The sequence below is a fragment of the Tamandua tetradactyla genome, chromosome 17 (assembly GCF_023851605.1).
Source record: "Tamandua tetradactyla isolate mTamTet1 chromosome 17, mTamTet1.pri, whole genome shotgun sequence".
NCBI classification, from domain to species: domain Eukaryota; kingdom Metazoa; phylum Chordata; class Mammalia; order Pilosa; family Myrmecophagidae; genus Tamandua; species Tamandua tetradactyla.
In genome coordinates, this window is record NC_135343.1 from 49,514,927 (window position 1) to 49,541,517 (window position 26,591).

Here is a 26,591-nt window from a genome sequence, read left to right on the forward strand (position 1 = left end):
CAATGAGTTGCCACATTCAGTGATCACAACTCAGGGGTGTGCTGGCCAAAATGGAAAACTGCCAGGTACCTCCTGTACCCAGGAGAGCACCAAAGTCCAGGGCCCTGTTTGTTTTTACCCAAGATGTTTTCTTACAACAGCTGATTTGCACGTGTGGAAGCCTTGGGAACTACAGCCTATCTCTGCACCCAACTTCATATCCAGAATTATGGAGCTGTGGCTCTGTAATCATGCTATCTCTTGTGAGAACAAGATGCAAGGGTTTCAAACACCTCATCAGCCCCAGTGCCCTTTCTCCCCAGCACAATCTCAAAGAAACAGCAAAGGTAAGATTCCTCTAACGTGTGGGTTCCCAGATAAGGTGGCCCCAGCACCAGAATTCCTCAAGGGGTGGGGCGGCGAGGAGCTGACCCCTGGCCAGGGCCTTGCTGATCTGAGAGGATAGAACTTTGGCCTTGGAGCACATGTGGACAACATGCTGCATCTCACCAATCCACAAAGCAACCTGCCAGGTAGAACCCCCGCAAAGTTCCTTCTGAAATCACCAGGCGCTTTAGCTAAGAGCCTCTCACAAAGAAAAGCCGTGTTTCTTTACCCTCAGTCTCGGCTTTTATATGCTGTTGTAGGTGGAAATGTCAGGTTTTGCATTTGGGCGCTTAGTCATCCCCTGTCACCCCTGGCTGGAGAATTAGAAAGGAAAACCAGTCCTTTCCCAAAGGAAGTCTACTCAGAATCCCAGTCTTGTCCTTTCCTTTTTATTCATCATTTGGAGACATAAGGCAAAAGAAAACAAAACAAAATCACACCAATCAAAAACAACAACAAAAAACCAAAACACTCAAATCCACTTAGCAGGAGAAGAGCAGTTTGATCATTCAAACCACAGAGCATATGTATTTTTTAAATGGCTCCTTTTATATGAACAGCATTGGTTCTCAAGACATGACCTTAAAGAGATAGCCATCTTCCTAAAAGAGTAAAACTTTTCACCAAAGAAGGGGCAAATACCAGAATCACCCAGGGGGCTTTCCTGAGTTACACATATCTTCTGTCTCCATCTCTCCCAAAAGGTTATCAGATATGATGTACATGCACACTGGCACACATACACACACACACATACACTTGCACCATGGATGGGGCTGAGAAATGCCACATAGAAATAACCATGCTGAGGACAACTGTTTGTCCCCTTCCCACATCAGTGAAAATGCACAATGACAGAAGCCAACAGTAGCCCCAGGATACTCCCTTGAACAGAAAGGCAACCAGACATTTTCAGCAGCATAAAGCTCTTAGAATGCCTCATATGCTAAATTAGAGACCACCAGGCTAAACTAACAGAAGATCTTTCATCTCAAAACTCAGTACAACAGAGGCCCTCTGCTATGATTATATGGCATTTCTCCCCTGAGGATCAGGCCAGAGGTGACCACCCAGGAGTTAGCCCTGGACCTAGACCCGGCCAAGACAGCACACCTACCTGAGACAAAGAAATAGGCTGCTAGGATGTTGCTGAGTAAAGCCATCTCCAGGTGCCCCAGTTACCAGCTCCTTGCTGTGGCTGAAGGGCAGCCTCAGGCAGCATCTAGAGGAGGCCTCCAGGAGGTGCTTCAGCTGGATGGAGGTGGCCACCCTCCTTCTCTTCTGTTAGGGAACACAAAGTGAGTGGTGAGAACACATCTGCTTCCCCAAGGCTGTCTGTGTTCCAGGTAGCCTGGGCTCAAGCACAAAGAACCAGGCTCGGAAAACCAACCAGCTTTCCCAGGCAGGGGGCTGCAAAGATTTGAGGTCTTAGCCTCTGCTCAAGCAAGCTTCTTGACTTTAAAGTTAGCAGCAACTCCTTATGTCTCTGTTTTTCCTGGCCTTTCTCCTTTCTCCTCCTAATGACTCATTTTAACACTTCCCCCTTACCTTTCCCTCCTTTCCCCGTTCTCTTTATTTCACTTTCCCTGGCTCACCTTTGAAGCACAGCCCTTTGAGTTCAAATCATAACCCCCTTAATCATGGCTTCTGAACCACTTTTATCCTGGCCCTGCTCGCCGGGAGCCTGCACCGACAGCACTACTGTACCTTGACCAGTTTGCCTCATCTCACTCCAAATGCAAATCCTTGGCTATGGGTCAGAGCTGGTTATTCCAGAATTGTCAAGGCAGCTGCAATTCCAAAGTACGTACAAGAACTGGGGAGCTCAAGCCTGTTCTCTGACCCCAATTCCAGGCCTCTACTTGTGACCAGTTGGACCCATCACACACATACCACCCACCCACACACTGCCCACCAAGAGAACTATCCCATCTGGATCAGGACGGGGAACTACCTCTTCCACATCTACATCCTAATTTTCTTTACTTACAATGCACAGGGCAGTCCACCCCCTCCAACGCACAATAAATAATTATCTGGCCCAACTTCTCCACTCCATTAACCAGCATAAGCTATTCTCAGTGCTTATCTATCTTATATGTGTCACCAGTGCAGTTAGAAGGTGTCAAGCCTGGCAGTTCCCAGTAGCTTGGATCAGGGGACCCCAGGTCTAAGCCCAGAAACGGTGGCTCAATGTTCTCAGTGACCAGCAGTGACCAGGCTCTTAGAAAATGATACACATTAATCAAACCCTCAGAGAAATCACATCAACCAACACCAGTTTACTCATTCATAACTGGAGAGCCACATGGCACAGATCTAGATTAAAGAATCCTCTAGACAAGTTCATCTGGGACAATTACAATGAAATCCTGTCATCTCAGTGCTTTCTCCCAGTGATAATCCATTGGATTAACCCGATACTATTTTAAGAAAAATCATTTCTTCAGAACACTCTCTGGCCAGTAACAAAGCACACTGTCTTTGGATATCACCAACCAATTTTTAAAAGTCTTACTCTCCAACAGCTTTCTTGCACTGGTGATCCAAAGCCCTTTCACCTAAGTTCAAACAAACTACAGCACATCTGAGGGGAACCAGCTTCTGTCTATCATTTACATCCCAGAGCCTTGTCTTCCTGCACACACTCTACTCTCTTGGTGAAGAAGATAAGAGACCCTGTCTTGTGAGCACTGTCTCTTAGATTGAATGTCTAATTGCACACATCATGTTATCTTCACCTTGCTCTCAATGCTGTACATTCATATTTTCTGGAGCCTTGAATCTACTTGTTTATATTGAGCCAAAGTGAAAAATGAAATGTACCCAGTAATAGTACATTTCCTCTTATATTCTTGGAGCAGTAGTAGGCATCCCCTGATATGCAGGCCCTCTGCAGGTGACTGCCTCATTAAATATTGCTCATTGGGTGGTACTGTCATTATAGCTTTAGCCACCTGGGGAGACGTGTGCTGTCAGGAGCAGAGAAGCATGTGGTAAGAACAGTTCATCCCTGATGGCCTTGGTAGGGGTACCAGATGGGCAGAGGCTCTCAAACTTGGTTGGCCCCAGTTGGCTTCTCAGGCTCTGCAAGCAAAGACATGATGTGATCTCATATGCCTGGGAGATTACACCATGCCTTAGAGCTGATGACATCATGGACCCAGCAGAAAAGCCCTTGTTAATGTTTGCCTGGATTCACAGGGAGATGGAGTAGCAACCCCTGAGACAACAACACTGATGGTGAGCCTACTGCCAGGGTTTAATCTGGAATCTATACCAGATGATGTGAAAAATCAACCTCCCAAGGCATGGCAGAAAAAGGAAGCGAGAGGGATGAGATCAAAGACACATGCTTCCTCTTCCCTCCTACCAGCCAAACCCCACAAAATAGCTAATGTGGGATGTGTCAGCTTGGTCCCTCATCAGTGAAGTTTGCAGGCCAGCAGACTCTCTGGAACAGGAAAGGAGGGAATTCTGTTCCCAGATAGTGATGCCCAGATGGGCCATGAAGTGAAGTCTCATGCAGCTACATGTGGACATTAAAAGCACGGAAATGATGATATGTGGATTCCCACAGCTTATACCTTCCATCCAGAACTCTCCTGGCTTCTGCTCAGCCCAGCGAGGGAAGCCAGTGGAGGCCTCTTAGAGGCCTGGACCCCACACAGTTCTTTTATGTTGCCAATTTAATTTAGGAGTGTGGGAAGAATGAAACCAGTCATGGAGCTCCCACAGCATGGAGCAGTCTTCCCCCATCAATGAGCTGCATACACACTCATTCATTCATCATCACTGCATCCTGTTGCCTCCTGCATCCTCCCCAGTCCTCCTTGGTTATTCACATCCTTATAGATACATACCCTGTCTCTGCCTAACACAAGGTTTGTGGCATCTTCCTATCTCCATTTTGTTGGTGAAGAAATTAAGGACAAGAAAGAAAAGGAAGCTTGAAGAACTGGATCAGTAATTAATTAGAAACTCAAAGTCCAGAAGTCAGTCTTTGAAAGCCACACACCTCCCACTCTATGCTAAGCAAAACCATGAAGGGACTGCTCCCAGCTGGGCCATAGAGTTTGAGGTGCAACAGCTCAAATGGAAAAGTATCTCCTAGATTCATGGGCTGTGGAAGGGAAACACATGGCCCCAGACAAATTAACGAGCAGAGAGAAACCCCTGTTTTCCCTGTGGGACTGAAAAGCACCTGTGGATGACACATCCAACACATTAACCCATGAGCTGTTTGCCTTCCATTGCTCCAATGATCTTCACCTTCAACCCACTTCGTAAACCATTTCCAGAGACATATCCTGGCCTTTGTTGTCGCCTGAAATGACTCCAGCTCTGAAATACAGACAGCGAATTCCAAAGGCAGGGACCATGTCTTATTTCTTCTTTATTCTTGGAGACTCCCACAGTAAGTGACAAAGAGTCAATGCTCAGTAACTGTTTTGTGGATGAATGACTCACTCAGAGATTCCACTCTCCGATCAGAACCTTCTATGCTTCTACCTCTCACCCCTGTAATCAAAGTAAACATGCCCCCAACCTTTCTCAGACCTCTGCCTTCTCATTCTCTCCATGCTCATCCAGGTTATCAGTCTCAACCTATAGTTTGTTTATTTTTTTTCTACACAGGTCAACCACTCCAATTCACTTTGCACCAGGACACTTCTGCTGCTCTCCCCCCACCCACAGGCCTAACCCCAACCCTCACCTGCCTATTCTTCTGCCCAAAGGCTAAATGTTTCATTCATATTAGCGTCATTACAAATGTTTGATTTACAACTACTGTCAGGCCGTCCAACTGAGAGGAAATCCTATAGGTCCCTTGCACCTCATGTTCCCACTTCCTCAATCCCTAAAGAAAACATATCAAACCTCTATCTCTTTCTTCAAGCCTGCTTCTCAACCTTCACCTTTCTCATGCTTCTCAGCTTCCCAGAGGAAACAGAAGCCATTCTATGTGAACTCCAACTTCTTTACCTTCCACTCATTCTGACCTCTTCTCTCCTGTCTTTAAGGGAGTTTCTACCTATGCTTTTGATCAGACCATTTTCTCCTTCTGCCTACAGGACTGTCAATGATTCATCCTTCTTTCACCTTCTGTTTTTTGACTGACCTCAAACTACCTCTATGGATAGGTAGGTAAGTAGGAGGATAGAAAGACTGATAGATTATTTATATTGCAGATTTCTCTCTCAATCTCTTTTGAGCTTTTACTCTCATTCTCTCATTCTCTCTGTGACTCGCTTTCTGTGTATGTGTATGTATAACACTCAAACAAATACATATTTCTGTACATGGATAGCTAGCTAGTTAGATAGATCTTTCTCTCTAATCTCACTCTCTTTCAATTTCCTGGCCTTATCTACTCATTTTAAAAAGTTGCTTAATTGTCTCCCACCCTTAAATGATCTCCCCTCTAGTTCTTTGACACTCACTCTCCTTCACTTCATGATCAAACATCTTCCTAGAAACTCACACTTCTTCTCCCTATTTCTTCATTTTCATGAATCCTTGGCCCATAAAATTTTGGCTTCACATCCAGCCTGTTTACCAAAAGCATCCATCAAGAAGGTAGCTGCTCTGAAACAGTCAGGCCTATGCTTCTGACGAAACAAACTCCAGGGTGGGGACTATGGGCTCTTGGCCACTGGGGGTCTCATGCCCCATCCTTCATCATTCTTGCTGCCTAGCACGGTGCCTGATACCTCAGTACTTTAAAACTAATTCTGTCACAGTGATAGGAGTCAAGGACTAAAGTATGGAGGGATAAAAGGACCAGAAACAGGCTTAAGAAAAGAATGAACAGTTTCTGACCGCAACTTGAAGCTTAGTCTTGAGCTCCATATAAGGGCTGAGCTACAGAGCCAAGGTTCGGACCTGTTGTGACCACAGAAAGGGCTGACATAATGGCCACAGACTATGGGAGCCCCTGTAGTGCTGTCACAGCAGGGATCTAACACAATGTCTGGGCTTCTACTAGGCAGCGGACAGTCCGATGGATGGCTCACTGAAAGTTTCTATCTTCAGTGGCCTTATCGACTCATTGGTATCCTCAATGGTATCATACATTGCGATACCTTTCAGCCTAAAGGCAGCCTGCATTCCTATCCTAGAACACTACCTGCTGGTCTTAATTCAACAAATATTTATTAAGTACATCTGGAACCATTTATTGAACAAGGCAGTCTGCTCCCACCCAAGGACTGAGAACTCTCTGATGGCAAGTCAACATCCTAGTCACCCAGTCACCACTTTGTCCCAGTGCTTGACTCATTGTATGTGCTTATTTTGAGTAAATGAATCCAAAAATGAACAAGATGTAACAAGCACGAGAGATTTGCAATCTAGCTACCTACAGTGCAAACAGAATGAACCAAATGGTGTGGGGGTGGATGGGAAAGATTATTAATTCCAATTATGAGGTAGGAGTGGAGAGGAACCATAAAGACTTAATGAAAAGGTAACATTTAACTTGAACCTAGAACCTCAGAGTGTTGATTTAATAACTAGTTATACTAACAGGCCACATTTATTGAGAACTTCCTCTACACCCAAACAACTGCCAAAGTGTTTTATGTAGAAAATTTTAATTTAAGCCTCATAACAACTCTATGAGGTGGGTACTATTATTATTCCCATTTTCAGATGGGAAAACTGAGGTATGTAGTTGGAAGCTTCCCTGAGATGACACATCTAGAATATGGTAGCACTAGAATTCACACTTAGAAACCTCAACTCCAATGCCGTTTAATTCTAAACTACACTTCCCCAGAATGAAGAAAGGCACTGGAGATAGGAGGAAGAACATGAGCAGAAGTGTATGACACAAATCTGGAGCAAAGAGGTAGGCAGAGGCACTTAATGGAAACTGAAGCTAGCAAGGCAAAATTAGACTTGGACTGCGGAGTAAAGCAGTGCTTTATAAGGAGTTTGAGAAGAAATCCAGACATTCTCACATGAAAGAAAACTGGACAGATGTGTCACCAGCAAACTTAGCCCAAAGGAAAGACTAAAAGAAGTTCTGTAAATAGAAAGTAAGCAAAAAAGCAAGGAAGTGGAATGTTATGAAGGAAAAAAGAACACAGTAAGTAAAAATATGGGTAAATACAATAGGCTTTCTTTCTCCTTTTCCGTTTTCTAAATATGTTTAAGAGCTAACACTTTCTGATATAGTCCTAAATGTACATATGGGAAATATTTAAGACAATTATATATATATCCATATATTAGGTGCATGGTCTGGAAATTGAACCCAGGTCTCCCTCATGGAAAGTGAGCATTCTACCACGGCAATCATATTTAAATGGGTAAAGGGACAGGCAATAAGTTACATACATATATGTATATAGCTATATATATAGTAATACCTAGAGCAACCACTAAAAAATTATACAAGAGATACACTCAAAAACTCTATAGATAAATCAAGGTGGAATTCAAAATCATTGTTCAATTAAACCAAATTGAACCAAAGAAGTCAAGCAAAAGGAAATGGAAGTGAAAACCAAAAAGAATAAACAAAAGAAAAAATAAATGACAGACTTAAGTCAGAACACAGCAATAATTACATTAACTACAAATGACTTAAATATACCAGTTAAAAGACAGATATTGGCAGAAAGGATTAAAAAAATATGACCCAAATATAAGCTGTCTATGAAAACTTAATTTCAGGCATAAAGATACAGGCAGGTAGAAAGAAAAAGGATAGAAAGAGTATATTGTATAAACATTAATCTAAAAAACAGAAGAAGCTTTATGAATACAGACAAAGCGGACTTCAGAGCAAAGAAAATTATCAGTAGTTCTTTGAAAACTTTCATTAAATTATCAAACTTCTAGCAAGATTGACAAAAATGAAAAAAAGACAAGACATAAATTACCAGTATTAGGGCATATCACCTATAGACCCTACAGACATACAAGGATAATATGGAGATACTAGGAACAATTCTACACACATAAATTTGGCAATTAAGACAAAATTGTGCATTTCTCAAAGAACACAAACTACCACAACTCATACAATATGAAACAGTTGAATAATCCTATAATGTTTAAAGAAATTGAATTTATAATTTAAATACTCCCTCAAAACAAATCCCCAGATCCAGACAGTTTCACTGGAGAATTCTCCCAAATATTTAAAGAAAAATTAACACCAATTCTCCACAATCTCTTGCAGGAAATACAAGAGGAGGGAATATTTCCCAATTCATTTTATGAAGTTAGCATTACCCTAATACCAAAAGCAGACAATGACAATTCAAAATAAGAAAACAAGACTAATAGTCCTCATGAATATAGATGTAAAATCTCTAACAGAATATTAAAAAATAGAATTTAGCAATATATAAAAATAATTATATATCATAAGGGCATGGGGTTTATTCCAGGGATGCAAGGCTTGTTCAGAATTCAAAAAAAAAAAAACAATCAATGTAATCTGACATATTAATACTTTAAAGAAAAAATCCTATCAATCAAGGAAGAAAAAGTATTTGAAAAAATTCAACACCCAATCATGATAAAAATGTATAAAAACAAGAATAGAGGGGATTTCCTTGATAAAAAACATCTACAAAAAGCCTACAGATAATATTATACTAAACGGTAAAAGATTGAATGCTTTCTCTTTAACTCTTTAAGATTGACAGCGAGGCAAGGTTGTCCATTTTCCCCAGTCTTACTCAACATAGTGCTGTTGACTATTGCCAATATATAAAGCAAGAAAAGGAAATAACAGGCAGAGAGATCAGAAAGAAGGAAATTAAACTTGTCCCTGTTTGCAGATGACATGATTGTCTGTAGAGAAAAAAAAAAAAACAAACCTAAACTAAAACTACTGTGAGTTCAGTAAGGTGACAAGAACCAAGAGAAACATATGAAAATCAATTGTTTTTCTATGTAATAGTAATGAACATGTAGACATTGAAATTAAAAATAAAATACCATTTGTTTACAATTTTCAAAAAATACTTAGATAAAAATGCTGAAAACTATATAACACCCATGAAAGGAATCAAAGAAGATCTAAATAAATGGAGGAATATACCATGGTCATGGATTGGAAGACTTGACATAGCAAAAACATTAATTCTTTCCAAATTGATATAAAGGCTTAATACAATTCCAGCAAGATTTTCGGTGTACATAAACAATATTATGCTAACATTTATATGGTAAAGCAAAGGAATTAGAATGGCTAAAACAAGTTTGAAAAACAAGAATAAAGTGAGAGGAATCCATTTATCAAATTTAAAGACTTACTATATAGTATATAACCCAAGATTACGGGTTATTGTGAAGGATAGAGTAACAAAAATCAATGAAACAGAACAGAGAAACCAGAAATGGACCCACGCAAACATACTCAACTGATCTTTGAAAAGGTACAAAAGCAATTAATGGAGGAAAAAATAACCTTTTCAACAAATAGCGCTGTAGCAACTGGATAGCCATAAGTTAAAAAAAAAAAAAGTAAACCTTGACCTATAGTTTACACCTTATAGAAAACTTAATTTAAAATGTACCAGAAAATACCTCGAGGTGAATGAAAATGAAAACACAACATATCAAAACTTATGGGACGCAGCAAAGGCAGTGCTAAGAGGGAAATTTATTGCCCTAAATGCCTATATCAGAAAAGAAGAAAAGGCAAAAATGCAGGAATTAACTGTCCACTTGGAAGAACTGGAGAAAGAACAGCAAACTAATCCCAAAGCAAGCAAAAGGAAAGAAATAACAAAGATTAGAGCAGAAAAAAATGAAATTGAAAACATGAAAACAATAGAGAAAATCAATAAGACCAGAAGTTGGTTCTATGAGAAAATCAATAAGATTGATGGGCCCTTAGCAAGATTGACAAAAAGAAGAAGAGAGAGGATGCAAATAAATAAGTTCAGAAATGGAAGAGGAGACATAACTACTGACCTCACAGAAATAAAGGAGGTAATAACAGGATACTATGAACAACTTTACGCTAATAAATACAACAATTTAGATGAAATGGACAGGTTCCTAGAAAGACATGAACAACCAACTTTGACTCAAGAAGAAATAGATGACCCCAACAAACCAATCACAAGTAAAGAAATTGAATTAGTCATTCAAAAGCTTCCTAAAAAGAAAAGTCCAGGACCAGACGGCTTCACATGTGAATTCTATCAAACATTCCAGAAAGAATTAGTACCAACTCTCCTCAAACTCTTCAAAAAATCGAAGTGGAGGGAAAACTACCTAATTCATTCTATGAAGCCAACATCACCCTCATACCAAAACCAGGCAAAGATATTACAAAAAAAGAAAATTACAGACCAATCTCTCTAATGAATATAGATGCAAAAATCCTCAATAAAATTCTAGCAAATCGTATCCAACAACACATTAAAAGAATTATACATCATGACCAAGTAGGATTCATCCCAGGTATGCAAGGATGGTTCAACATAAGAAAATCAATTAATGTAATACACCATATCAACAAATCAAAGCAGAAAAATCACATGATCATCTCAATTGATGCAGAGAAGGCATTTGACAAGATTCAACATCCTTTCCTGTTGAAAACACTTCAAAAGATAGGAATACAAGGGAACTTCCTTAAAATGATAGAGGGAATATATGAAAAACCCACAGCTAATATCATCCTCAATGGGGAAAAACTGAAAACTTTCCCCCTAAGATCAGGAACAAGACAAGGATGTCCACTATCACCACTATTATTCAACATTGTGTTGGAGGTTCTAGCCAGAGCAATTAGACAAGAAAAAGAAATACAAGGCATCAAAATTGGAAAGGAAGAAGTAAAACTATCACTGTTTGCAGATGATATGATACTATACATCGAAAACCCGGAAAAATCCACAACAAAACTACTAGAGCTAATAAATGAGTACAGCAAAGTAGCAGGTTACAAGATCAACATTCAAAAATCTGTAGCATTTCTATACACTAGTAATGAACAAGCTGAGGGGGAAATCAAGAAACGAATCCCATTTACAATTGCAACTAAAAGAATAAAATACCTAGGAATAAATTTAACTAAAGAGACAAAAAACCTATATAAAGAAAACTACAAAAAACTGTTAAAAGAAATCACAGAAGACCTAAATAGATGGAAGGGCATACCGTGTTCATGGACTGGAAGACTAAATATAGTTAAGATGTCAATCCTACCTAAATTGATTTACCGATTCAATGCAATACCAATCAAAATCCCAACAACTTATTTTTCAGAAATAGAAAAACCAATAAGCAAATTTACCTGGAAGGGCAGGGTGCCCCAAATTGCTAAAAACATCTTGAGGAAAAAAAACGAAGCTGGAGGTCTCGTGCTGCCTGACTTTAAGGCATATTATGAAGCCACAGTGGTCAAAACAGCATGGTATTGGCATAAAGATAGATATATCGACCAATGGAATCGAATAGAGTGCTCAGATATAGACCCTCTCATCTATGGGCATTTGATCTTTGATAAGGCAGTCAAGCCAACTCACCTGGGACAGAACAGTCTCTTCAATAAATGGTGCCTAGAGAACTGGATATCCATATGCAAAAGAATGAAAGAAGACCCATATCTCACACCCTATACAAAAGTTAACTCAAAATGGATCAAAGATCTAAACATTAGGTCTAAGACCATAAAACAGTTAGAGGAAAATGTAGGGAGCTATCTTACGAAACTTACAATTGGAGGTGGTTTTATGGACCTTAAACCTAAAGCAAGAGCACTGAAGAAGGAAATAAATAAATGGGAGCTCCTCAAAATTAAACACTTTTGTGCATCACAGAACTTCATCAAGAAAGTAGAAAGACAGCCTACACAATGGGAGACAATATTTGGAAATGACATATCAGATAAAGGTCTAGTATCCAGAATTTATAAAGAGATTGTTCAACTCAACAACAAAAAGACAGCCAACCCAATTACAAAATGGGAAAAAGACTTGAACAGACACCTCTCAGAAGAGGAAATACAAATGGCCAAAAGGCACATGAAGAGACGCTCAATGTCCCTGGCCATTAGTAAATGCAAATCAAAACCACAATGAGATATCATCTCACACCCACCAGAATGGCCATTATCAACAAAACAGAAAATGACAAGTGCTGGAGAGGATGCGGTGAAAGAGGCACACTTATCCACTGTTGGTGGGAATGTCAAATAGTGCAACCACTGTGGAAGGCAGTTTGGCAGTTCCTCAAAAAGCTGAATATAGAATTGCCATACGACCCAGCAATACCATTGCTGGGTATCCACTCAAAGGACTTAAGGGCAAAGACACAAACGGACATTTGCACACCAATGTTTATAGCAGCGTTATTTACAATTGCAAAGAGATGGAAACAGTCAAAATGTCCATCAACAGAAGAGTGGCTAAACAAACTGTGGTATATACATACAATGGAATATTATGCAGCTTTAAGACAGGATAAACTTATGAAGCATATAATAACATGGATGGACCTAGAGAACATTATGCTGAGTGAGTCTAGCCAAAAACTAGAGGACAAATACTGTATGGTCCCACTGATGTGAACCGACATTCGAGAATAAACTTGGAATATGTCATTGGTAACAGAGTCCAGCAGGAGTTAGAAACAGGGTAAGATAATGGGTAATTGGAGCTGAAGGGATACAGACTGTGCAACAGGACTAGATACAAAAACTCAAAAATGGACAGCACAATAATACCTAATTGTAAAGTAATCATGTTAAAACCCTGAATGAAGCTGCATCTGAGCTATAGGTTTTTTTTTTCTTTTTTTACTATTATTATTACTTTTATTTTTTTCTCTATATTAACATTCTATATCTTTTTCTGTTGTGTTGCTAGTTCTTCTAAACCGATGCAAATGTACTAAGAAATGATGATCATGCATCTATGTGATGATGTCAAGAATTACTGATTGCATATGTAGAATGGTATGATTTCTAAATGTTGGGTTAATTTCTTTTTTTCTGTTAATTAATAAAAAAAAAATGTACCAGAGACTTAAATGTCAAATATAAAAATGTAGAACTTTTGGGGAAGGGGGCTAGTGATGCCATCAACATCACCATGTACGACATTCCCTGTAAAAAACAGAGATTCAGTGAAAGAAAGGACAAATCTTACTTGCTTATAACTCTGGAGGAAGGTAGAGACTGGAGAAAGACTGCACAAATGCTGAAAAATATCAGGTAGGAAACTTCCATACCAGGCCTGCCAGTCCTTTTCCCTCCCCCACTCCCCACTAGGTCCCATGCAGCTTGTGAAGTGCTCAGATGAAGAAGCGCAGATCCTCCCACCACCCACCAAGATACAGACTATAAAGCCACTCACAGTGGTGAGATAGAACCCCACACATACACAGGGACCCAAGTTTACAGAGACCCAGGTCAGAACTCAAGCTGCTGAGTAGTGCTGCATACAAAAGGGCCTTCAGGAGAAGCTTCCACAATGGAAGATTAGGGAGGCAGCAGCAGAACCTTCTCTCCCAAAAGCAGCTAATAGCCAGGCAAAAACTGTGTGAATCAACTGTGTGGGAATCCGGAGTCCAGGGGAAGGCAATATAAACCCAGGAAAGAGGGGGACAAAGAGACTGAGAAACTGTGATCAGAGACTGTAATTCTATCCACAGCTCCTGGAGCCCATCCTCCACCTTTGAGGGAAGCAGCAGTGGGCGTCTAATCCTTGCCAGATGGGCTACTGAGGACTGGGATGTCTGCAGGAGTCCTCCACCCTAAGTAGAGGGGGACACAGTCCGACAATTTGCCGGATTTTGGCTGGCAAAGTGAGAATATGGTATCTCCACAGCTTCAGTTCCTCCCAGTCAGATGCTTTCAGGCACCACTGCTTCAACTGGTTCAGAAGTGGACCTGGTAAAAAGCTGTAACAGACTACCTTCCTAGGGCTGAGGGGAATAGGTCACTGAAGATGATCATCTGCTGGGCAGGCCAGAAAGCGTAGCCTAGTGATGAGAAAGGAAAAGAGAAATGCTTCTTGGAGTCTTTCCAGACTCTCTCCCAGGGCCCATTGGATCTGGTGTATGCCCCCTGCATGGGTACCTGGCCCTGTTTTGGCTGGGAAATACTGATGATCCCTGTCAAGGGACAGCCTTAACATAAACCTAACCAACAACAAAATCCTACATTAGGAGAAACTGACCTTCAGAATAAACCTATAGTGATATTCAGATGACCAGAAATCAGCAAAAGCTCATACTAAAATGCAGGAAGATATGGCCCAATCAAAGGAACAAATTTAAAAAGTGGAGGAGACAGAATTTGGAAGAACTAATCAATGATGTTCAAAAACATCTTCTTAATTCAAGGAGATGGCTAAAAACATAAAGGATATTAAGAAGACACTGGGGTTAAGCATAAAGAAGAATTTAAAAGCATACAAAGGAAAACAAAAACATCTTATAGAAATGAAAGATGCTATAGATAAAGTTAAAAATACATTAGAAAAAAATACATTAGAGTCATACAAGAGCAGATTTGCAGAGGCAGAAGAAAAGATCAGTGAGTTAGATGATAAATCATCTGACTTTGAACAGACAAAAGAAGACATTGAGAAAAGAATGGAAAAAATGTGAACAGACTCTCAGGGAAATGAATGACAACACAAAGCACACAAACATACACATCATGGGTGTCTCAGTAGAAGAAGAGAAGGGAACAGGGCCAGGAAGAACATTTGAGGAAATAATGGCTGAAAAATTCCCAACCCTCATAAAACACATAAAGATGGAAATCCAAGAAGTCCAATGTACTCTTGATGATTTTGTTTATTCCAAAAATAGAATAAACCCAAATAGAACCACTCCAAGACATACTAATCAGATGATCAAATGCCAAAGAGAAAGAGAGAATCCTGAAAGCAGCAAGAGAAAAGCAACTCACCACATACAAGGGAAGTCACATAAGATTACATACAGATTTCCCATCACATATTATGAAGGTGAGAAGGCAGTGGTAAACTATATTTAAGATACTGAAAGAAAAAAACTGTCAGCCAAGAACAAAACTGCCCTTCAAAAATGAGGGAATTTAAAATGTTCATAGATAAACAGTAGCTAAGAGACTTCATTAACAAGAGACCTGCCCTACAAGAAACACTAAAGGGAATTCTGGTGGCTGAAAAGAAAATACAGGAGAGAGAGGCTTGGCATTGAGTATGGAAATGAAAATTATCAGTAAGGGTAACTAAAAGGATAAAAAGAGAGATTATCTAACAAATAAAAGCCAAAGGGTAAAATGGCTGAAATAAGTACTGCCTTTATAGTAATAATTCTGAATGTTATTGGATTAAACTCCCCAATCAAAAGATACATATTGGCAGAATGAATTTTTAAAAATCCTGGTTATAAGAGCATCTAAAGCTGTTTATAAGAGACTCATTTTAGGCCCAAAGATACAAATAGGTTGAAAGGGAAAGAATGGAGAAAGAATTCCACACAAGCAGCAACCAAAAGAAAGCTGGGATAGCCACACTAATATCAGACAAAATAGACTTTAAATGCAAAAATGTTTAAAGAGACCATGAAGGACAGTATATGTTAATATAAGAGACAATCCACCAAGAAGGAATAGCAACCATAAATATCTACACACCTAATCAAGAAGTCCCAAAATACATGAGGCAAACGTTGGCAAAACTGAAGGGAATCACAGACATTTCCACAATAATAATGGGAGACTTCAGCACACTACTCTCTTCAATGGATGGAGCATTTAAACAGAGGATCAATAAGAAAACAGATAACCTAAATAATATGGTAAATAAACTAGACCTAACAGACACATATAGAACATTGTACCTCCAAACAGTAGGATATACATTCTTCTCAAGTACCCATGGAACATTTTCCAAGATAGACCTCATGCTGGGGTACAAAACAGGTCTTAATAAATTTAAAAAGCTTGACATTATACAAAATACTTTCTCTGATCATAATGGAATGGATCTGGAAATCAATAAAAGCTGAAGAACTAAAAATTTCACAAATATATGGAGGTTAAACAACACACGCTTAAACAATCAAGGGGTCAAAGAGGAAATTACAAGAGAAATCAGTAAATATCCCAAAATGAATGAAAATGAGGACACAACATATTGAAACAGGTGCGAGGCAGCGAAGGCAGTGCTGAGAAGGAAATCTATAGCCCTAAACACCTACAATAAAAGGAAGAAAGACTTAAAATTGAAGACCTAACTAAATATCTGGAGAAAGTAGAGAAAGAACAGCAAATTAATCCCAAAGCAAGCAGAAAGAAAGACATAACAAAGATCAGAGGGGAAGTAAATAAAATAGAGGACCAAAAAAAGGAATCAAAAAAGCTAAAATTTGGTTCTCTGAGAAGATCAATAAAACTGATAGCCCTTAGCTAGACTGACAAAAACAAAAGAGAGAGGATGCAAATGAATAAAATAAGAAATGAGTGGGGAATCATTACAATGGACACTGTAGAAATTAATTAAAAAGACAATGAGAGGTTACTATGAACTACTGGACACAAACAAACTAGACAACTTAAATGAAATGGACAATTTTCTAGAAACACAAGTACAACTTACATGGACATAAATAGAAATAGAAGACCTTAACAAACCATTCACAAGAGATTGAGTCAGTCATCAAAAACCTCCCCAAAATGAAAAGCCCAAGATCAGATGCCTTCACAGGTGAATTTTATTAATCATTCCAAGAAGAATCAAAATCAATCCTACTCAGACTTTGACAAATCATTAAAAAGGAGGGAACACTACTTAACTCATTCTATGAGGCCTGATAAAGAAACCACAAGAAATAAAACTACGACCAATCTCTTTAATGAATATAGATGCAAAAATCCTCAAAAAAATACTTGCAAATTGAATCCAACAGCACATTAAAAGAATTATACACCATGACCGAGTGGATTTTCTTCCAGGTATGCAAGGGTAATTCAATACAAGAAAACCAATTTAATATAATATACCAACTTAATAAATCAAAAGGGAAAAACCTCATTATCATCTTGATTGATGCAGGAAAGGCATTTGACAAAATCCAGCATCCTTTCTTGATAAAAACACTTTAAAAAGTAGGAATTGAAGGAACTTCCTCAACATGATAAAGGACATACATGAAAAAAACCCACAGCTAACATCATGAAAGACTGAAAGCTTTCCCTTTAAGACCAGAAACAAGACAAAGATGCCCACTGTCACCACTGTTGTTCAACATTGTACCTGATGTTCTAGCTAGAGCAATTAGGCAAGGAAAAGAAAGAAAAGGCATCCAAATTGAAAAGGAAGAAGTAAAACTTGCACTATTTGCAGATGAATCTATATTTACAAAAGCCTGAAAAAACTACAACAAAGATACTAGAGATAATAAATGAGTTCAGCAAAGTGGTGGTCATACAAGATCAACTTGCAAAAATCCGTGGTGTTTCTATACACAACCAATGAACAATATCACAGATTTGAAACAATTAAAATAAGCAACTCATAGAGTCAGAATCTACAATATAGGTTACTAGGGGATGGGGTGGGGTAGGGTTAGGGAATGGGAAGTTAAGGCTTAAAATGTACAGGGTTCCCATTTGGAGTGATGGAAATGTTTTGGTAATGGATGGTGGTAAAGGTTAGCCAACAGTGTGGACTCAACAGCACTGAAATATATCTGAATATGACTAAAAGAGAAAACGTTAGATTGTATAAATGGTTACAGAATAAATTCTTTAAAAATCCATGGAACTACACCACATAAAAAGTAAACCCCAAGTTAAACCTTGGACTTTAATTAATAAAAATGTGCTATCATCAATTGTAGCAAATGATTCATGCCAGTGCAAGGCTTGGTGGTAGGGTGGTAAATGGGATTCTTGTGTTTTATGCACATTTGTTCTGTAAGCCCATGACTTCTCTCATAAAGGGTGAAAAGACTCAACAGTAAATAGTAAACAATCTTTTGTCTTATTGGCAAAAGACAGGAAGAGATATTTCACTGAAGAAAATACACAGATAGCAATTATACCACATGAAAAGATATTCAACATCAGTAGCCATTAGGGAAATTACAATTAAAACCACAATGAAATGCCATTACACATCTATCAGAAAGGCTAAAATAAAAAACAGTGACAACACCAAATGCTGGCAAGGATTTAGAGAAACTGGATCACTCAGAAATTGGAATGCAATTGGTACAACAGCCCTGGAAAACAATTTAGCAGTGTTATAAAAAAATTAAACATGCAACAATGATAGGATCCAGCAACTGCACTCCTGGACATTTATCAGAGAAATGAAAACTTATATACACCCCAAAACTTGTACTTGAATATTTACAGCAACTTTATTTGCAATAGCCAAAACTGGAAACCACCCAGATGTCCTTCATTGCGTGACTGTTTCAACAAACTCTGATACATCCATACCATGGAATACTACTAGGCAATTAGAAAGAATGAACTATTGATACATCCAACCACTTAGATGGATCTCCATAAACTACTGAATGAAGAAAGCCAATCCTGAAAGGTTACATACTGTATGTTTTCATCAACATAACACTCTTGAAATGACAAATTTATAGAAATTGGGAACAAATCAATGGTTACCAGGGTGAAGGAAGAAATGGTGATGGGAAGAAAGTGGGTGTAGCTATCAGAGTACAACATGAAAGACTCTTATTGTGATGGAAATATTCTCTATCAGTGTCAATTTCCTGATGTGATGCTGTCTCATAGTTTTGCAAGATGTATCACTGGTGGAAACTGAGTAAAGGGTACTCGGGCTCTCTCTGTATTATTTCTTACAACTGAATGTAAATCTATAGTTATCTCAAACATGCTTAAACAAAAATTTTAATGCATGATCTCCTGCGTGCTCTGAATCACTGGCATGTTGCAGTTTGAGAAGTACCCATCTAGAAACCCCTACCAAGCTATCAGGGGAAATTAAAAACTCTTTCTCATGAAGAACAGTTAATGGGATAACAATGTTTCATCTGGGGAAACATTGATTCCTCATCTTTAAAATTATCTTTAAAATGTTCCTACCTTATTCCATCAATCAGCCTCCAAGCAGAAAAATATAAACTGCTTTAATTATTTACAAAAGAGAGAGTTTAATGCAGAGAATCGGTTACAGGTGATAGAGATAGAAATACAGGTTGCAGATAATAGGCAAGCTCAGATTTGAAAACTTCTGCAATAGATGACAAAGTCAAGAGTTTAACTATCTTCTCAAGTTGGTATGACTTGAGAAAGATGAAATGATTTGGAGTAAGGTCCTATGGGAAGGGAACATGAGATAACACAGAGATTAGCAACAGAAAGCAAGCCATTGAAGGAATAAGGGAAGAGGCAGTGTTACCAGGGCACAGGAGCCAGGGTGAGCAGGAAGACTCGGGAACCATGGAAGACCTACACAGCTGGAGTTGTGGAGGAGCTGCAGCTACTGCTAGAGGAGACTCCTGAGAAAGAAAGACTCCTGGCCTCCTCCTTTCTTCAATTCCCCAAGCTCTCAGTGGGGGCTTCACTGGCCAAACCCAACAGGAAGCCAGCAGCCCTTCAGTCTGGGAAAGGCAGCATCAGGGTCAGCCCCTAATATCCAGGGCAGCTCAGTGATTAGAAGGCAAACTGGCCCAGGTCTGGCACACTCGGGACTTTTATGAGGATGTAGAGCATGTAAGATGCCCAGCACACAGTAGGTGCTTAGTAAAGGATCATTATAACTTTTTATACACCAGTGTTACCTGATGGCACCGAGAACCTCATGTTCTCAACATTATATATCCAAATAGCTAGAAATACAAGCTGGGGCTCTTTGGCTTATGCCCCATGGACTTAGCCAAGATTGCCTATTTCTTTTTCCAAACAAGCAGCATATCCGAGAAATGTGAAAAGCAGCCCTGTCCTGAAGTTTCATTGCATTTGTATGAAAGAAATGTTGCGTTTCCACAGCTGCTGGCTTCAGCCTACCCAGAGGAATAGTTTTAGTGAAATATTAATCTCCGAGAAAGCCACAGCAGGGGAAGATTGCACAGTAATTCAAGCAGCATGTGCAAAATTTATTTAGGGTTTGGCTGGGTATGGATTTAATTATGTGAAGTCTTCAGAACAATGAGAAGAAAGTGATTGAAGACGTTTGACAAAATCAGTCACGGAGGCTGTGGATGCTCCCAGATCTCTCCCCACTTTCAGTTTAATTCTGCAGCCCCCAAACGATAAACACAAAGGCAAGTTCCACAGATTGGACAACGGCACAGTCAGAACCAGACTGCACAGAGCAGCAGAAATAGCTAAGACAGGAGACACCAGCATCAGCAGTCCAACAGGACTCCATGTGGTGTGAAGCTCAGGTATCTGGCTTTGTAGGGATAAGCAGGGTAGGATCCAAGGGGTGAGAATCCAAAGGAAGGTTCAAAACCTGGCAGGCAGGATGCAAGATGCTTTCGCCAAAGGCCCAAAGTGAGTGCAAGGTCAAGTGTGTGTCCCACTAGCGAGGCACTGGTAAGGTTAAGTGTTGGATGTGAAGTAGCATCTGAGATGGGGAGAGGGCCAGGGTCCTTCCCTGAGGATGATACAGGTATGGGAACTGGACCTTGCTGACACATGAGGTAGGGCAGCCCTATAGAGCTTAAAAATGGTCAATGACCAGAAGTTACAAGAGTCCCTTAGCCTGGAGGAACAGGCATAAAATCAAGAAAGTTATCTTTAAAGATCAGCTCTCAGTCTCTGAATTTTGTCCATGGATACCAGAGCCCTGGAACCAGACTAGGGGCAAGAGTTTGTTTGTCCCTAGAGGGCTTATACGTGTGAGAATCTCAAAAAGGGGACATGAAATTTGGAGATGGGAAACAGGGTTCTCATGATCATTCCTAGGTCAGCCCTTCAGAAATGATGCCCTAATACCCACATCCACCACGATGGGGTCAGATTAAGTATTTATCAAGTCACATGAGCCTGGGCACAAAGGCAGGGCTGGTACTAGCCAGGACCAGTCAGGAAGGGAGCCAGACTGTGCTGCCTGCTCTGTGGGGGGCAGAGAGAGTCTCCACCTGGATTTCTCAGAGGTCCTTCCAGTTCAACATGCCCTAAACTCATTCCCCCAACCCACCCACTTCCTCTTTTCTCTACAGTGTTCATTGTAGCTTAAGCCTCCCAATCACTCAAGCTCAATCGTGGGGGTTATTATAGACTCTTTCTCTGCCCTCCTTCTACTTCATATCTCTTCTAATTTTTCATCCCCACTACCCCTCCCCTCACTCAGGAATTCCTCCCTTTTCTTTGCTATCCAACCTCATACAGTGGTGCCAGGCTCAACATTCTCACATAGTCTTCTAATAATGCCACTCCTCTATTCTAATGGAGTGGATCTACATCACCTGCAGAGTAAAATTCTAATGTAAGCCTATCACTGAAAACTCTTCATGAACTCTTCCCAACCTACCTTTCCAGCACAGCCCAGTGTCCAACCAAACAGAGCCACAATCTCAGCACAGTTAGTTCTCCCTCTGGATTATGCTCTGCTTGTAATGCAATTCACTGCATTTCTAAATCCTACCCAGCCTTCAAGAACCGTGCCACAAAACCTCCTCTAAGAATGTTCTCTCATCCTCCCCTGCGTGCATAACTTCTCCCTGTTTTGGGTTCCTGTATCTTCATGTGCCACACTTTTGCTTATATTAAAAGTATGCGCTTTTTCATGTTTTTTGTTAGTTTGTAAGATCTTTGAAAATAGGGGCCCATGCATCAGCCTATTCATCATGGAGGTGCTTGTAGGGAGAACCTAGAACATCGTGTTTGGCCAGCTTATAAAAAATGTAAGGAGTGGTTTGAGGGAATAACTTTGAAAGGTAGATCAGGACCACATTATAGCCCCAGAGTGACAGTTCAAGGCATTTGAGAGTCATCAGATGAAGGTCTGAGAAAAGATGATGAGATACACCTGGGAGAGAACATCAACCGTGAAGGGAAAAATGATCCACAGCTGCAATCCTGGGGAAATGTGCAAGAGTCAACTGAGGAAAGAAAAGACCATCATGGAGACCAGGAGGAAAATAATCCTAACAACAGACCAAAAGAATTTCAGCCCAGGCACAGCACCATGTGCTTGAAGAATTCTGACGGAATTCAGGACAAGTTGGCAGATGCATGGACCCTGGGTTCAGGCCATTAAAGAAGGCAATCTGCTTGCTGCCATTTTAGTCCTCATCAGTGCTCCTAAAGCAATGGCTTTAGTCTCCCTCCACTGGGGTCTCCTGAGCCCAGTATATCTGAGGTGTCTGCAAATGTGGAGAACACAGAAATAACGTCCTAACGAGGACCACACAAACGAGAACAAGAAGCCTTCCTGAGCATCAGATTCTCTTCTGTTTTAGCTCACTTGTAACTTCACCACAGTTATTAAAGCCAGCCCAGAGGCCCAGGGACTCTGAGGATGTCAGAAGTTGTGGTCAAAAACTTTGATTAAAGGGAGTCTGGAAGTCCCCAAAGCCCCTCTAGGAGGTGGATTAAAGGAAAATCCAGGCAGGTGGGCTAGGCCTTGGCTGGCAGCGAGGAGCCCTCAGGGCTGGTGGGGGTTCTTAGGGAGGCAGGCAGCTTCCTAAGCCCTCCCTGATCATTCTTAACCTGGGGAACTAGTCCCAGGACCACACAGGACCCGCTCTGTGCCAGTTTAATTCCATGCAGACAAGCTGCTGAGAATGAGGGAGGTGAGAAGCCCTGAGCTGATAGACATGCATCGCATGGCAATGGAGAGTCTCTGCCAAACCAGCTCTGCTCAACTGCTCAACCTGCAGGCCCTCTGAAACCACAGTTGTCGTTCGCCTTACTCCATTATAATGGAGTCCAACCTATTTATTTGAAAGATTCCACAAATGTTTGATTCAAATTACATGTTAAAACATATGTAATTTTTTCAGTGCTCAATTGTCTGAGATGTCAAATGGGCACAGTTGCAGATCCCTGGGGTCTTGATGAGCCAGGCTCTCAGGGAGAGCCATTCCGCACATGCTCACGTCAGGATCCAAGAGGAGACCATACAGGTATCATTGACCTCCCAGTGTGTTGCATCATGGTAAAGATCACCGGCAGTCCTAGAGCTTGCTTTTGGCTGGGGGGTGCTTGGCAGACTTGTAATAATCAAAACAGGATCAACTCAGCAAGGCACAGCCAAGCTGTCACTTTCCTCCTATGGCAGGTAATATGTCAGTGATGAAACAGACAACTGAAATTTGGTCTCAACATGTCAAATTAAGTCTTTCTTGATGTTTTAAAGGCTTAAAGTGGTTACCAGAAAAAGGCACTAACGTTTCTGAGAGGTCTTTTTCAGCAACCTAATTAACATCTTATATTTGCACACAATAACTTTGGGCAGTATTTTCTGCCAAACAGATATGAATCTGTGGAAGAACCTGTTCATCTCTTCCTATCTATTAAAGCCTTTATAAATAAGGAATGCAAGCAACTGCTACATGACGCTAATGAGTCTACATTAAAACAAAATTTTCCTATATTCCTCTTTCAAGTTTCTGGATTACTTTATTCAGAATAACCTGAATCTATGAGGAATCCTCCTTCAACATGCTATCATTTCCAATGTCTAGATGTCAGAATTTTCTCAAGGCTCGGTAGCCAATATAAAACCCACAGATGCACTTGATCACGAGGATGCATTCAGGCTGCACCTAGAGCCCAAGACCTTTCATTTCAAATGTTCATATTAATCATAACAGTATCATTGTTTTCATACTTAACTGTAAATTATAAACTAAAATTATCAAATAAAATAATAATATATAACAAAATACTTTCTTCTGTTTTTACACATTTGAAGAGTTTTAATGCTAAAAACCTTTTGAAAATCATCAGTATGTAAAACCTGGGAGAAAAAACAATATATTAAGTAGAATTTTTGTTGGAAAGGAAGAAACAAACTAAGAGTTAGCATGTCTCAGGCATAATCACAGATATAAATTTGGTACTCAAAAAAATGCTATTTAAATTACTCAGTGAAACAGCAATAGTGTACCATTTGCTCTTGGATTGGGGAGAGGGGGAAACTTTATAAATGGGGAAGCAGAGAAGACCATGGAGGGGGTTTTGCTTTTCCAGTGAGAGTCATCTTCCCGTGGGCATGCAAGCAGAACTTGTGTGAAGGATGAAGAAATGGTGGTCACTGGGGAGCCAGATGTGGCCACAGACTACTAGGGTTGGGACAGCTCAGGGCACTGGCATGCAGGGAAAGAATGCTGTGGGCAGTGAGGTGTCTGGACTCCTGGTAAAGAAAACCTAGTGACCAGACAAGTGATTTAGGGGAGAGGGAGGTCCAAGGAAAGGGCCAGCCTGGAGAGCAGAAGCAAAGCCCAGACAGGGCACTCACTCATGTAATGATTAGGCATTTATTAACAACAGGCAGTATACTAGATACTGGAATGACAGAGACAAATAAGCCTCAGCCAGCATCTCTTTGGGGTAGGTGAACAAGTAAGCAGTGTTACCACAAAGACAGAACTGTCACCAAAGAGGGAGGTGTACCAGGAGCCAAAAGGAGGCAGCAGGGAACACGGGGTCCCAGTCCGTAGGCCCCAAAGTGAGGCTCAAATAAGAAACTGGAGTCAATCAAGTAGGTAACAGCCAAGCATGGGGGAGGGGCTCCACTCCAACAGAGAGGCAGCAATCATGCAGAAAGTGAAGATCTGAGAAGGAAAGGAGCTCAACGGGAGAAAGCTGTTGAGAGCTGGGGTTAGGCCATGGTGGTGGTGGGGGGGGGGGGTGAGGAGCTCGTGCCAAGGAGCTTGGCCTTTCTCCTGTCATCCCAGGGAGCCCGGGAGGGTGTGAAGCCAGAGGAAGATAGTGCATGCCCCTTTCTCTCCCCAGTCACTTCATGCTGTGTGCCTGGGTGTCCTCCCACGAGACCTCACTGACAGCAGGAACTTTTTCACCTTTTTTCATCCTTATAACTTCGGAGCCCAGTGCAGTGCCTGGACTGGGATGGGATGGGAACTCAACACTTATTGTTATTTGAACTAATAAATGAATGAGCAAAGTGGAAAGGAGGGAGAGGAGGGCTGGGACGATGAATGCAGGGAATGAGGTCCAAACAGCACCAATGAGCACAAACGCTGGGAAGTTAGGACAGGAAACCATCGGGAAGAGAACCATCGAACTGAGAGGATACAGGGATAGAATCTCGATGTTCCCAAAAGCATATCGAGAAAGTGGACAGAAAAATGACCACAGATGAAGATACCTTGGGGCAGGAGCTGAACTGTGAGACCCACACAGACACAGGTCTGTGGACACCACCCTGAATCCTACTTGGGGCAGAGCTGGTAGTTAAACCAGATCAACCCTTGCGAAAGACTTTGGTGTTTATCTCCCCATCCGGCATCCTCCCCTGCCCAAGATGGGGGGCACATCAGAGGTTCAAGTCAATCCTGGAGGCCTCTCGGCCATTCTATTCACCACATGCCCCAATCCTGGACAACAGGACCCACTAATAGGACCTCTTTGTTCGTGATATAACTCAGTTGTTCATGAATATTTCCATTGTCTCTAAAGTCCTGTTTAAAATTGTCCTGTTTTCCTCAACCAAGACAGGGAAGAGAGAAATGACACAAAATAAAATGTTAGTGGCTGAGAGATTTCAAACAGAGCCAAGAGGTTGTCCTGGAGGTTATCCTTGTGCATTAGATGGATATCCCCTTTTTAGTTTATACTGTTTTGAAGTGGCTAGAGAGAAGTACCTGAAACTGTAGAGCTGTGTTCCAGTAGCCATGTTTCCTGAAGGTGATTGTATAATGATCTAGCTTTTACAGTGTGATTGTGTAATTGTGAAAACCTTGTGTCTGATGCTCCTTCTGTCTAGGGTATGGACAGATGAGTAAAAAATATGGGTGAAAAATAAACAAATAATACGGGGTACAAAGGTTAAAACAAATTGAGTAGATTGAAAAAAAAAATTGTGCTTGTTTGAATCTGTTGTGTACCCCAGAAAAGCCAAATTCTTTAATCCTCATTCAATATTATTGGGGCGGAGGGAGCTTTTTGGTTGTGTGCATGGAAATGTGACCCATATAAGTGTGGGTGGTAACTTTTGATTAGATGGTTTCCATGGAGATGTATCTCCACCTACTCGAGGTGGGGTAGCTTACTGGAGCCCTCTAAGAGGGAATCATTTTAGAAAAAGCTTTAGAGACCTTTGGTGATGAAGAAAGAAAACACC

General features: G+C 40.6%; 1 protein-coding gene across 3 annotated transcripts in view; it reads right to left on the bottom strand.

The window, feature by feature from the left end:
• EVA1A (eva-1 homolog A, regulator of programmed cell death) overlaps positions 1 to 26,591 on the bottom strand; it is a 58,152-nt gene that overhangs the window by 17,825 nt on the left and 13,736 nt on the right. For 2 of the 3 annotated variants that reach the window (XM_077134691.1, XM_077134688.1), the window contains exon 2: positions 1,484 to 1,647. In XM_077134691.1, coding sequence (XP_076990806.1) covers positions 1,484 to 1,529 — 46 coding nt within the window. In that variant the 5' untranslated portion in view covers positions 1,530 to 1,647. Of the gene's footprint in view, positions 1 to 1,483; positions 1,648 to 1,961; positions 2,202 to 26,591 lie in introns of those variants that run through there. The other variant, XM_077134690.1, reaches the window with a different exon arrangement.